This window comes from Primulina eburnea, chromosome 17 (genome assembly GCF_022965805.1).
Source record: "Primulina eburnea isolate SZY01 chromosome 17, ASM2296580v1, whole genome shotgun sequence".
In the NCBI taxonomy this organism is placed as follows: domain Eukaryota; kingdom Viridiplantae; phylum Streptophyta; class Magnoliopsida; order Lamiales; family Gesneriaceae; genus Primulina; species Primulina eburnea.
In genome coordinates, this window is record NC_133117.1 from 17,869,993 (window position 1) to 17,883,546 (window position 13,554).

The window sequence follows — 13,554 nt, forward strand, 5'->3', positions numbered from 1 at the left end:
TTGATCTTCACGAACTGATCAGGAGAGATATCTGATTAAGTCTTGGGTGGCAGAACATTCTTCCCATTGAAAATTTTGAATTTAGATAATCGCTCCGAATCATCAGCCAACAATCCTTTGACTTTCATCAAATAGCTTAGCGGCACTGCAAATCCTTTGGATTGCTTGGTGGAGGAAAACATATTCGTCAAGATACTGAAAGTAAGTTGCTTCCAGTTGAATTTTCTTCCAGTCATAATAACCGTAATAGCTTGAAACTTTTCCAAAGTCAGGGCAGCATACGATCCTGCCTTAGCCAATAGCCCTTTGGCTACGATATCAGCCAGCAACTGAACCTCATGCTTCAGTTCCTTCTTAGGATCGGAAACTTTGATTTTCCATCCATCAGTAGAGAGTGCAGTTTTCATTTCTTCAATATCTGATGCTTTAACATCAGAAAGGTGTACTAGTCCATCAGAAGGTAATGAAAAGATTTCTCAAAAATAATCTTCAGAAATGGTCATCAACTGACCATTTATAGTGGAAATGATGCTTCCATCAGTCTTGATATATCCATTTTAGTAGAGGTCTTGGAGTTCGTTTGGGTAAATCTCCTGCGAGTATTGCCCCAAGAATATCCTCAGCCCAGCTGATTCAAGCTTCAGAAATACATTTTTCACATCGACTTCTTCGACTGATAAAGCTGATTCAAAGTTGATAGCCATAGCATTCAATATATGAGCAGGGATCTGATTTGCCATTGCTGAGAGTAAGAAAACCTGAAATTTTGCAAAATACAAGCTCTGAGTGTATGAGTTTGCTCTGAGAGATGATGTACGCGTAAGAAAGAAAACTGAATTGAAGCAGGGAATTATTTATATGTATGTGACTGTTTAAATTTTGGACACGTGTCAGTCCATGAAAAAATTTGAATAAAAAAATATGTGTACGTGTGCTTAAGTGTGTGTACAATTTAAACGGTTCAAATGATTCCACGTTTTTAAAATAAGATACATCATTAGATAGCAGACAGTCACTTCACTTGATTTGGAATATAATATGGATAATTAGTTAACTTATATGTGAAGATTAGTGAAATACCCAACTAAACGATCAGTTGTAAGACTGTGTCCTTTCAGTTGAGAGTATACTAACATCTGTTTTCTCAGTTAACCTCTTAAAACCATTATTCCCCCTTAATACATGCATATAATAATAATAATTAAAGTGATGATATAAAATAAAATTAAAGATAAAAAATATTATCGTTTGCTGAAACGTTGACGGCCCTTCAGCTTCCTTGATTTTCGGCTATAAATAGAAGTAACACGGTTAGTTTCAGTCATATTGGTGAAAATATTCAAGACAAAAAGAATGGCAGATGCGAGTAGCTCGAGTGCTTCGCCGTTTGCTCAGGAGACCAGGAAGGCTGTTATAGAAGATGAAGTTTTCTATAAGAGTCTTCACTACTGGGAAAAGTTACAGAGGCTTGAGTTCCTGTATAATACTGAGAGGCTACAACTCCCGAACTGGTGGAAGAGTTGAAAAAGGTGCGGGAGCACTTGAACATAGCTGTGTGGGTGGACATCTTTAAGGATGGTCATATATATCAGCTAATGCTTCGAAAGGAACTGAAAATCCTTAAGCGCATAGCTATTTCTCATAGCTTTGTCAAGACATCTACCGCGCCTTTATCCTCTTGGTTGAAAATGTGGATAATTGTTGTAGAGGAAAAATATGATGAAGTAATCCGTGCAAATGTTTATGGTTGAATGAAGTATTTATATGAGCTTAACTTTGTTCTTCTCTTTCCTGAAAATGATAAATTTCATCAGTTGTTATGTAACGTACCGTATTTTTCATACTCAAAATTTGCGGAAAAATTTAAAATTTTCTTAAACATAAAATAACATTCAAAGTTTGCCATAAAATATCTCAACCAAACCCCCCATAAGACATGGTTGTTCAAAATAACTACAATAAAATTTGCTCACAAAAGGTTTGCTCAAAGTATTTCCATCAAAATATGAAATCAGAGTAATTTAACTTTTGCATAAAACTTAAACATGACGGTCCTCGGGTTTAGCCTCCCGCTCAGTCCAAGCCTGCCCCTAGGTCGCCACTTCCTGTCTCCTCAACAACATACTCACCTGCATCGATCAAGTCTAGTGAGTCTAAAGAGTCAACACGTATAAACCGGAATAACGAGTATTACGTAATAAAACCACATGCAACTTTAAAATAGAGCGTAATGTATGCACGTAACTTGAAAGCTTTCATAAACATGCTTGCATAACTGAATGTACTTAAACATACATGACTTTATTTTGCGTAGAGGCATGTTTCAAAGCAAGTGACCCATAACATAATAAATGCCTGATCAGACAAACCACAGTACTGGGCTGACAGGGACATATCCACTGCCACATACATGAGATCTCCGTTCATAATTTAACAGGCTGGTTGGTCCCCGTTCATAATTTAACGATTTCCAACCTCGATCTAACCCGTTCATAATTTAACGGGCGGATTGGTCCCCGTTCATAATTTAACGCTTTCCAATCCTAACATAATTTGGTCACAAGACATTTAGCATACCTCCAAAAACTTAAAATATTTTCTTTGCACGTCATCATACTTACTTGGCGTTGAGGGATTCGTTGGATCTCACTTGGGGCCGCTACTGCACATACTAATATAAATTTTAAATACTTAACTTGCATGTCTTAGACGTAGGTACTCGAGCTCACCACCAAAGTGAATAAGTAGCTTAGGACATTCTAGTTCGCTCCTGGCTTGACCTCGTTTAATCATCGTACTAAGCCATGACGTAAAACCACAAAACAAATCCTATATTTGTACATAAATAAATTTTAACCATGGTGATAAACCATGATATAGAACCCCAAAGCAAATCCTAAAAAAAAAAATTTTTTTTTTAAAAAAGGGGGTACACGGACCCCGTGTAGGGGTCCGTGTACGGGTCCGGGTAGACTCTGGAAATTCGTATTTTTGAAGGAAAAAGGACACGAACTCCGTGCCGGGGTCCAGGAAGGGGTCCGGGTACCCTTTGTCTTTGCAAATTCACGAAAATTCGCTAACTTAATCTTTTACCCATTCAATCCAAGCCTAAGGACCATGAACCAACACCTCTAGACTCATCCTAGGATGTTATTACATTGATTCAAACCCGTAAAAACGCCCCAAACGTCCCTAAGCATCAACAATTAATTCCAACCCAACAATAACCCGTAATTAGGCATCGTTTCACTTCCTACGACTTCTATTACATCCCAAGCCAATCCCGACCCAACGAACCACCAAATAACACCTAAATACATCTCGTAACATATCTAAATGCAGTAGCACAAGCCCGGCTATGTCCAACGAAGCCTGCAACAAATAACTTCAAAAACACAATTTACATAAAAGTCGCAGCTTGAGCAGTCCCACGAAAAACTCCATAGCTCACTCAATATTCATCTAAATATTTCGAATTTTATATCAAATCGAAGGTATCAAAACGTTCTACGTTTTTCCTGTTGAACGTTTTCTCAAAATCTATACTGAAAATTCGCAGTAACTCAAAATATGTGAAAAACGGGATTTTAGATCTAAAAACTCTTTCAAAACGCACCGATAAATTTCCTGTTCAAACTACAACACATCATACGTGGATTTTACGCATAAAAAAATGCAACACATACTATGACATGATCGACACAGAAAAGAGAGATTATACGTGCCTTTTTTATATCAAACTTTCCCGAAACGACGTCACCGAAGCGGAGATGGAAGCGAGGTTGATCCGGGACGATCGTGGCTCGATTGTCTTGCAATAAAATCCACCAAAAACTTGATGGAAAATAAGGGGAAGGGGGCGGCTGCTTGAAGGAGTAAGAACCTAGGTTTCTTTCTTTTAAAATCTGAAAAATGAGATGTGTAGGGTGTGTTGTGTGTTTATCGTGTACAAGTGTGCGTAAAAGTGTGTGTGTGTGCGTGTGTTTTAGTAATTAGGGAGTAAATTATGCTTAATTCAATAATTAACATGCAAATTTAAAATGCTAATACTCCCCTAATTAAAGAGAAATACACATAAATTTTAAATAGCTCCTTAATTAAAATAACACCCACAAAATAGAATGTTTAAAAGTTTTAAACTCTCAAAATTAATAAATAAGTTATGTAAGTTTGAAAATGATTAAACTCAATAAATTATTTAAAACGCCCCATTCCTGACTTAAAATAAAATACCGCATAAATTTCCAAATTCGTCATCGGTCTCTTCCTCGATCCCGCCTCGAATAGTCGCCTGAAATATGAAACTTGAAAAACATTATAACTTGCATCACATAAACATGAATAATTAAAATAATACAGCTAAATAAATCATGCAATACTAAGACTCGTTTTAAAATTAATTAAATGATTTAATAAATAAATAAATGCATGGGTTATGCGTGTGCTAAGTTTGGGCTCTACAATTCCTCCTCCACTTATAAAAATTTCGTCCTCGAAATTAAGTATTACCGAACAACTCCGGGAGCGAAGTCTAATATCTGCTTCTGATTCCCAAGTGGCCTCTTCCACTGATTGGTTTAGCCACCGGACTTTGACTAGCTTAGTCATTTTGTTCCGGAGTCTGCGCTTCCTGCCTGTCTAGTATTTGGACAGGTCTTTTTCCTCATAAGACAGGTCTGGAGTAAGCTGCAACGGCTCATAACTCAGAATATGCGAAGGATTAGCTAGATACTTCCTCAGTATAGAAACGTGGAACACATTGTGTACCCCAGCTAGATTCGGAGGAAGGGCTACACGATAAGCTAATGTTCCGACTCTTTCCAAAAACTCGAATGGTCCAATAAACCTCGGACTCAGCTTGCCACTCTTCCCAAATCTCATAACACCCTTCATAGGTGCTATCTTGACGAATACGTGATCACCAACGGCAAATTCGAGATCTCTCCTCCTCTAATCAGCATAACTCTTCTGACGACTTTGGGCGGTCTTCATTCTATCACGAATCTTGACCACCACGTCTGCAGTCTGCAGAACTATTTCTGGTCCAAGTTCCGCTCTTTCTCCGACCTCGTCCCAATGAACTGGTGATCTGCACTTTCTTCCATATAAGGCCTCGTAAGGAGCCATACCTATTGATGATTGGAAGCTGTTGTTGTAAGTAAATTCCACTAGAGGTATCTTAGATTCACAAGTTCCCTGAAAATCAATCATACAGGCTCTCAGCAAATCCTCCAAAATCTGTATCACACGCTCAGACTGGCCATCTGTCTGCGGGTGAAACGCTGTACTAAATAGCAACTTTGTCCCCATAGCTGCATGTAAGCTTTTCCAGAAGGACGATGTGAACCTCGGGTCCCTGTCGGACACTATGGAAACTGGGATTCCATGCAATCGAACGATCTCCCTGATATAAAGCTCCGCATACTGCGTCATGGAGAAAGTCGTCTTCACTGGCAAGAAGTGCGCGACTTAGTGAGTCGGTCCACTATAATCCAAATGGCATTAAAACCCCTAACTGATCTTGGCAACCCAATCACAAAATCCATAGTAATATTCTCCCATTTCCACTCGGGAATAGGGAGTGGCTTGAGCATCCCTACTGGCGTCTGATGTTCAGCTTTTGCTTGCTGACAACTGAGACATTCTGATATGAATCTACGGATGTCTCGCTTCATCCCTGGCCACCAATACAATATCTGTAGGTCTTTGTACATCTTGGTGCCTCCTGGGTGAATGGAATACGGAGATGCGTGTCAAATTCATAAGCCTTTAAATCAGCAAACAAATCATGAAGTTCAATTTGGTTCAGATCTTTGGACTCCCTCATTTCCATGGTCTTGACATCCCATTCTTTGGGAAGACCTCTCATTACCTTCTGTGCAATCTCTTTGGTGGTATACACTTTTCCAAGTGCATTTAACTCATTGATTATACTGCTTACTCTTTCATCATACTCGTGCATTGATTCTCCTGCTTTCATTTTGATGTTATCAAACTTTTGAACAGCAACAGAAAGTTTATTTTCTTTGATTTGATCAGTTCCTTCACACAGCTGAATCAGCTTTTCCCAAATTTCTTTGGCTGACTTACACATCTTTATTTTGCTGAAAGTTACTTTGTCCAGCATTTTGTACAGAATCTCTTTAGCCACATTATCACTATTTGCTTTTCTTTTATCTTGAGTTGTCCATTCATCTTTGGGCTTTTCTATTCTTTGTGGTGCCTTTTCTGTTATGGCAACTGCTGTATTTGTTTTTAGAATCTTCATGGGTCCATCAGTTATGACATACCACATGTCATCATCTTGTGCAGCTAAATAAGCCTGCATTCTGATTTTCTAATCATCAAATTCTTCTTTGGAGAACATAGGAATTTTGTTGAATGAAGTCATGCTAGCAAGTTTATAGATCAAAAGTATTCAAGAACAAAATTCAACCACACTGATACCACTTGATATGATCGATTAACGTATCAAGATGTTTAGAAGGGGGGGTTGAATAAACAATCACAATTAAAACTTATCTTTTCGAATTTTGAGTTCAGTTTGGTGACAAACTGATTCTTGGAATCTTGTTGGTCAATGACAATCAGTTAAACTAAAGTAGTTGCGGAAAGTAGCTGACTGAAAGATAGAATACAAAACTGAAATAAAATACACAAGGATTGTTTCTGGATGTTCGGAGATTTCAATTACTCCTACGTCACCCCTTCTATCTCAAGGATAGGATTTCCACTAAAAGACTTTGATCGAATACAAGATTTGTACTGACCCACTTCAGTTTGGACTTATCATTGCCAAAAGCTGAAACTCTTAGTATTACAAAATTTTCTCAGTGCGTAACTGATCTTAGCATTATCGAATTTAACGATTATTACAAAGTGCTAGTGAGCTCAAATTGTAGCCTTGACTGCTACGAATAAATCAAGTAAGAGTGAGCTGAGAATTTAGCAGAGTAACAACAAGCTTTGAATAGAGTGATCTCTCTTTTTTATTCAGCTTTTCTTCTGTCATATTTATAAGCTTCCCTTCAAACGGTAACTTGAGATATATTTGAATCTTTTTATCCGTTTATTGCCACTTCATTATTCCTTGGTAATTGTTTGCTTCATTTATTGTAATGCGGCGTCTTAATTGCTTTAGCCGAAATGTGTTGTTCTAAGCTGTATTGATTGAAGTGCGGTGTTTCATATTCAGTTGCAGTCTTCTATGTCTCTTTGTCGTTTGAATGTTCTTTCCCGAGACATGTTTAGTTGAAGGATCGGCTGAATGTATTATTTGTCGGTTGATGTGTTCCAGATTTGCTGGTGAGGAGAATAACTGAATTGTGTTTCAGTTGCGTCGATTAGTTTACTAGATTAAGTTGCTGAGTTCAGTTTACTTGATCAGTTGCTGAGTTTATTTTATTCGATCAGTTGCTGAGTATTTTCAGTTGGCTCATATTTTGTCAAATGCCGGAATTTAGTTTCCAACATAATGAAATAAATCCCTGTTCCACAACATCATCAAGAAACGATAACAGTTTATCATAATAATTGTTAACATTTAACAAACCAATTGGCTTATTGTGGAAATTTAATTGTGCCCAACAAACAGTATGAAATATTTCTTCCAAAGTACCGAAACCTCCTGGCAAAACAATGAAAGCATCTGAATGTTCAATCATTTGAGTAATTCGTTCATACATGTTGTCTACTTTCATTTTTTCTCCTATTGTTGGTCCTGTAAGATTGGCTAAGGTAATCGGAATAATGCCTAAGACTTCAATTCCACCTGCATGCGCAGTTTTTGCAACTTTTCTAATGAGGCCAACTTCACCACCACCATATACCAAATGAATATTTTTTTTAGCAAGTGTTATTCCAAGCTTTTCTGCTACTTCTTCATAAATTGAATCTTTTCCTACACTAGATCCACAATTTTATAACAACTTTATGATCATTAGTTCTACATGCAATTGCTTCAATCCATTTTGAAAAATAATTATCAGCGACTAAAATGTACGTATATCCAAAGATAATGGAAATGGACCCATAAAATCTATCCCCTAACTATCAAATATTTCAATAATTATGATTGGATTTAAAGACATCATGTTTTGTTTTGAAATTGTTCCCATCTTCTGACAGTTTTCACAAGATTTGCAAAATAAATGAGTATCTTTGAATAAAGATGGCCAATAAAATCCACATTGTAAGATTTTTGTAGTTGTTTTATTGGATGAAAAATGACCTCCACATGCTTCAGAATGACAAAATTTAATAACATTACTTGCTTCATTGTCGGGTATGCATCGTCGAAAAATGTGGTCAGGACAATAATTAAATAAGTAAGGATCATCCCAATAAAATTTTTTAACTTCTATCAAGAATTTATTCTTATCCTGTGAATTCCAGTGAGAAGGCATTTTATTTGTCACAAGAAAATTTATAATGTTAACTAACCATGGCATAATAGTAGCATAGAACAACTGATCATCTGGAAAATTTTCATTTATTGGTATTCATTATGAGATGATTCAGTCATTATTCTAGATAAATGATCGGCTATGACATTTTCTCTCCCTTTTTTTCTTTAATTATAATATCAAATTCTTGTAACAATAAAATCCACCGTATTATTCTTGGCTTATCATCTTGTTTATTTGATAAATATTTTATGGCAGAATGATCAGTGTAAACAATAGTAGTAGAACCAATCAAATAAGATCGAAACTTATCTAACGCAAATACTACTGAAAGTAATTCTTTTTCAGTAGTTGAATAATTTATTTGAGCATATTTAAGGTTCTACTAGCATAATAGATTGCATAAGGTTTTCTTTTTTTTTTTCTTTGTCCTAACACAACTCCTATAGCATAATCACATGTATCACACATTAATTCAAATGGTAAAGACCAATCTGGAGGTTGTAAAATAGGTGATCTAAATAAAAGATTAATAATTTTTTTAAAAGCTTTTTCACATTTCTGAGTCCATTCAAATTGTGTATCTTTTGTTAAAAGATTTGAAATTGGTTTAGATATTATGCTGAAATTTTTTATAAACCTTCTATAAAATCCTGCATGACCCAAAAATGATCGAACTTATTTAATCGTTTTTGGTGATGTTAAATTAGCAATAACATCAACTTTGGCTTTATCACTGTAATTCCTTTTTCAGATATCACATGTCCTAAGACAATCTCAGATTTAACCATATAATGACATTTTTCCCAATTTAAAACAAGATTTTTTTCTTCACATCTTTTTAATATTTCTTCTAGGTTTTTAAGACAATTTTCAAATGCTTTTCCAAAAAGAGTTATATCATCCATAAAAAACTTCTACAAATTCTTCAATCATATCACTTAAAATACTTAACATGCATGTTTGAAAAGTAGCCGGAGCATTACACAAACCAAATGGCATTCTTTTAAATGCAAAAGTTCCGAAAGGATAAGTGAAAGTAGTTTTTTCTTGATCTTTAATGATATAGGTATTTGATAATACCCTGAATACCCATCAAGAAAACACTAATAAGGATTTCCTGCTACTTTTTCTAGAATTTGATCTAAAAACGGTAGTGGAAAATGATCTTTTCTAGTTGCGTCATTTAATTTTCTATAATCAATACACATATGCCAAGTAGATGGAATCCTAGCTTGTAATAACTCTCCCTTTTCATTTTTTATAACAGTGATGCCTAACTTTTTAGGTACTACTTGTGTTGGACTTACCCATTTACTATCTGAGATTGGATATTCTAGCGTCTAATAGTTTTAATACTTCATTATTAACAACTTCCTTCATATGTGGATTTAACCTTCTTTGTGGTTGTTGATATGTTTTAGCATTTTTTTCAAAGTGAATTTTCTGTGTACAAATTAAAGGATTCATATCTTTTATATATTTCAAAGCCCATCCAATTGCATTTTTATATTTTTTAAGTAATTTAATTAAATCTTCTTCTTGATTTGGTAAAAGAGTGGAAGAAATTACAACAGGAAATCTTTTATTTTCACCAAGAAATACATATTTCAATTCTAATGGTAAAACTTTTAATTCAAGTTTTGTATTATCATCTTCTTTAAAATTATTTTTAGACTCAAAACTTTCTATTGAAAAAACTTCAGATTGTTTATTTAAGTTTTCTTCTTGTATATTTTCTTCCACAATTGTTTCAATTTCATTATCATATTCATTTTCATTAATACTTGGTTGTTTACATAAGTTGAACACATTAAGTTCTAGAGTCATATTTCCAAAAGACAATTTCATTATTCTATTTCGACAATTAATTAAAGCATTTTAAGTTGCTAGAAATGGTCGTCCCAATATTACTGGATTCATTATGTACTTCTATTGGTTGTGTATCCAAAACAATAAAATCTACAGGATATATAAATTTATCAACTTGAACCAACACATCTTCTACAATACCTCTTGGTATTTTGATTGACCTATCCGCTAGTAAAAGAGTAACAGAAGTGGGTTTTAATTCTCCTAATTTAAGTTTTTCATAAACTGAATAAGAAAGTAAATTCACACTTGCTCCCAAATCCAACAAAGCTTTTTTAATTTTATTTTCTCCAATAATACATGAAATTTTTGGACAACCAGGATCTTTATGTTTTAAATTAGAATTATTTTGAAGAATAGAACTTACTTGTTCAGCCAAGAATGCTTTCTTCTTAACATGCAATTTTCTTTTCACAGTACATAAGTCTTTTAAAAAAAATTCATAAGAAGGTACTTATTTAATAGCATCTAATAATGGAATATTTATCTTTACTTGTTTAAAAACTTCATAGATATCAGAATCACTTTTTAGTTTTTTATGATTTGTTAATGCATGAGGAAATGGTGGAGGTTTATTTGACTCATTTACTATTTCAGATGATTTATCATTCACCATATTATTCTTAAAATTTAAGGTATCATCATTCTCAAAAGTATCAGGATTATCATCCTTACTCTTTGATTTTAAATGATCCTTGTTTTCATTACTATATGGATCATTAACTATTTTAACACTTCGAAGAGTAATAACAGATTTTATTTGATCAATTTTTCATTTTTTAATTCTTGATTTTGATTTTTAGGATTAGGTTGAGGTTGAGATGGAAATTTTCCTTTTTCATGAATATTAAGTGCAGATGCAAATTTTGCAAGAGTTTCTTTCAAATAACTCATAGATTGACTGTTTTGAATATTGATAGACTCTTGCAATAGGATAAATGCATGAATTACATCTTCAATGTTTTTTCTTGGAGGTGTAGCATAAGGAATATAACCTTGATGATTTTGGTTATTTTGAAAATATTGTTGTGACGGTTGTGCATTATTATCATTCCTCCAACTAAAATTAGGATGATTTTTCCATCCAGGATTATATGATGGTGAAAAAGATCTAGTATTGGCTTTTTATAATTGTTAACATAATTTTCTTGTTCATGGAGACATTATTTAAATGAAGGTAATGTTGGAAAATCTTTTGTAGCTTGATCATGTGTATCACATATGTGACAAACAATTTCTGGAATACTTTTTAATTGAACACTCTTTTTCTTTCTAATGACTCAATTTTTCTTGCTAAAGATGCAAGTTTAGCTTGAATATCTATATCATCTTTAAGATTATAGATACCACCCCCATTTGTTGAATTATTGATTTTAGTTGTTGGTGGTTCTATTGTACCTATATTATTCCAATTTTGAGCATTTTCTGCTAATGAATCCAAATATTCCATAGCTTCATTTGGGTTTTTATCTTCAAAAGTTCCATTACACATGAATTCTATCATTGCCGATCTTTCGGTATTAGACCTTCATAAAAGTTAGAAACTATTCTCCATGTTTCAAAACCATGATGTGGGCATGTATTAAGTAATTCTTTATATCTATCCCAACATTGATAAAATGTTTCTCCTTGTTTTTGAGAAAAAAGTAGAAATTTGTCTTTTAAAAGAGTTTTTTCTATGGGAAGGGAAAAACTTTTTAAGAAATTGTTGTTGCATTTCTTCCCATGACCTCATTGAACTCGATCTCAAATTTTGTAGCCATGTTTTAGCTTTATCTTTTAAAGAAAAAGGAAAAGGCTTTAATCAAAATATATCCATGCTACAATTTTGATCATTATAAGTGTTACAAACTTCCTCAAATTCTCTTAGATGTAAATATGGATTTTTAGAATCTAAGCCATGAAAATTTGGTAAAAGTTGAATAATTTGAGGTTTAAAGTTGAAATTAGATGCATCAGGAGGAAAAACTAAAAAAGATGGGGCACTAGTTCTAATAGGGTTCATATGGTGCCTAAATGTTTTTAATTGATCATGTTCTTGATTATTATTATTATTATTATTGTTATTATTATTATCATTATCTTGATTATTTGAATTATCATCCATGTTTAAATTATTTTTAGATACTCGAATAAGTCTACCACTTTTCTTTCGACTCCAAATACTCATACAAAAAACAACACAATACTTATAAATAAAAAATAATTAAAAAATATAAACTTAATTTATACCTCCTCGGCAACGGCGCCAAAAACTTGCTACTACTTAAATTATAATTCACCCAAGTGTAGGTTGTCTGGAAGTAAGATATTTCGTAAGTACGAGATCGATCCACAGAGATGTTATTTTAAGTTTAAATTTATTAATTTATAGATTACCAAATGCAAGAATGAAGTTTACAAATTATAAATTTTGTCAAGGCTTGAGGATTTATTCTTGGTTTATGTAATATTATTTAACTAAAAGTAAAACAAAGGAAACCACCATAAATAATGGTTCCAAGAAAATTAAACACACACATAATATAATATAGTTCCCACTACAGAAAATACCGAATTAACCGATATTTTATATATGGTACCTATGATTTTAGTTATAACTATATAAATATATAATTGCATAAAGTAAATTTTAAATTAAATCATTATATTTCATTTAGAACAATCGGCAGAGCCACGCTATTGCCTAAATGAAATATATTGATTTAATAAGTTAGTTGCGGTAAAGTAAAAGTTAGTTGCGGAAAAGTAAAAGTTAGTAGCGGGAAAGTAAAACTTAGATGCGAAAAATAAAAGTTAGTTGCGATAAAGTAAATGTTAGATTGTTAGACGTTATTATTAAATCATAATATTTCATTTAGAACAACCAGCAGAACCACGTTATCGTGTAAATGAAATATTATGATATTATTATATAAATAAATATATATATATATATATCTATATATATATATATATATATATATATATATATAATATAACAATAATAATAATTGATGAAATATTTATTGTATCAAAATTTAAACAACAAATCAAGATAACCGCTTCGATGGTATCAAGCATTTGATGTAAATTGATAACAACAAATAATTCATTTTTATACCTCCAATAAAAATAAGTTAGCTAAATGAAATGAAATAAAGAAAGAATATACAAAATATAAACAATCTTACTTCACCAAGAATGCATCATCTTCACCTTGACATAATAGATTTAGCTTGCCATAAGTTTACTTTTGATCAACACTAAAATATCACTCATAGTTGAGAACATAAAA

At 33.2% G+C, this 13,554-nt stretch overlaps 1 protein-coding gene and 1 pseudogene across 1 annotated transcript; one reads left to right on the top strand and one right to left on the bottom strand.

Annotated features, from left to right (window-relative positions):
• Window positions 1-557: 557 nt before the first annotated feature.
• LOC140817917 (cytokinin riboside 5'-monophosphate phosphoribohydrolase LOG3-like) lies at window positions 558-11,781 on the bottom strand. The gene is made up of 3 exons (XM_073177709.1): window positions 11,676-11,781; window positions 7,593-7,900; window positions 558-758 (listed from the first exon to the last, which is right to left on the bottom strand). Exons 1-3 carry the CDS (start codon window positions 11,779-11,781, stop codon window positions 558-560), a joined length of 615 nt encoding a protein of 204 aa, XP_073033810.1.
• A 57-nt stretch (window positions 11,782-11,838) lies between these two features.
• Window positions 11,839-11,950, top strand: LOC140818909 (small nucleolar RNA R71; annotated as a pseudogene).
• The last annotated feature ends 1,604 nt before the right edge of the window (window positions 11,951-13,554 follow it).

Coding starts and splice junctions, on each gene's coding strand:
- LOC140817917 (XM_073177709.1), bottom strand. CDS start 11,781: ATGATAGAATTCATGTGTAATGGAACTTTTGAAGATAAAAACCCAAAT. Junction 7,901..11,675: donor TCAAAATTGGAATAATATAG/GTACAATAGAAC, acceptor GATCTAGTGTAG/GAAAAGATTCAATTTATGAA. Junction 759..7,592: donor TGGAAGAAATATTTCATACT/GTTTGTTGGGCA, acceptor GCAAAATTTCAG/GTTTTCTTACTCTCAGCAAT.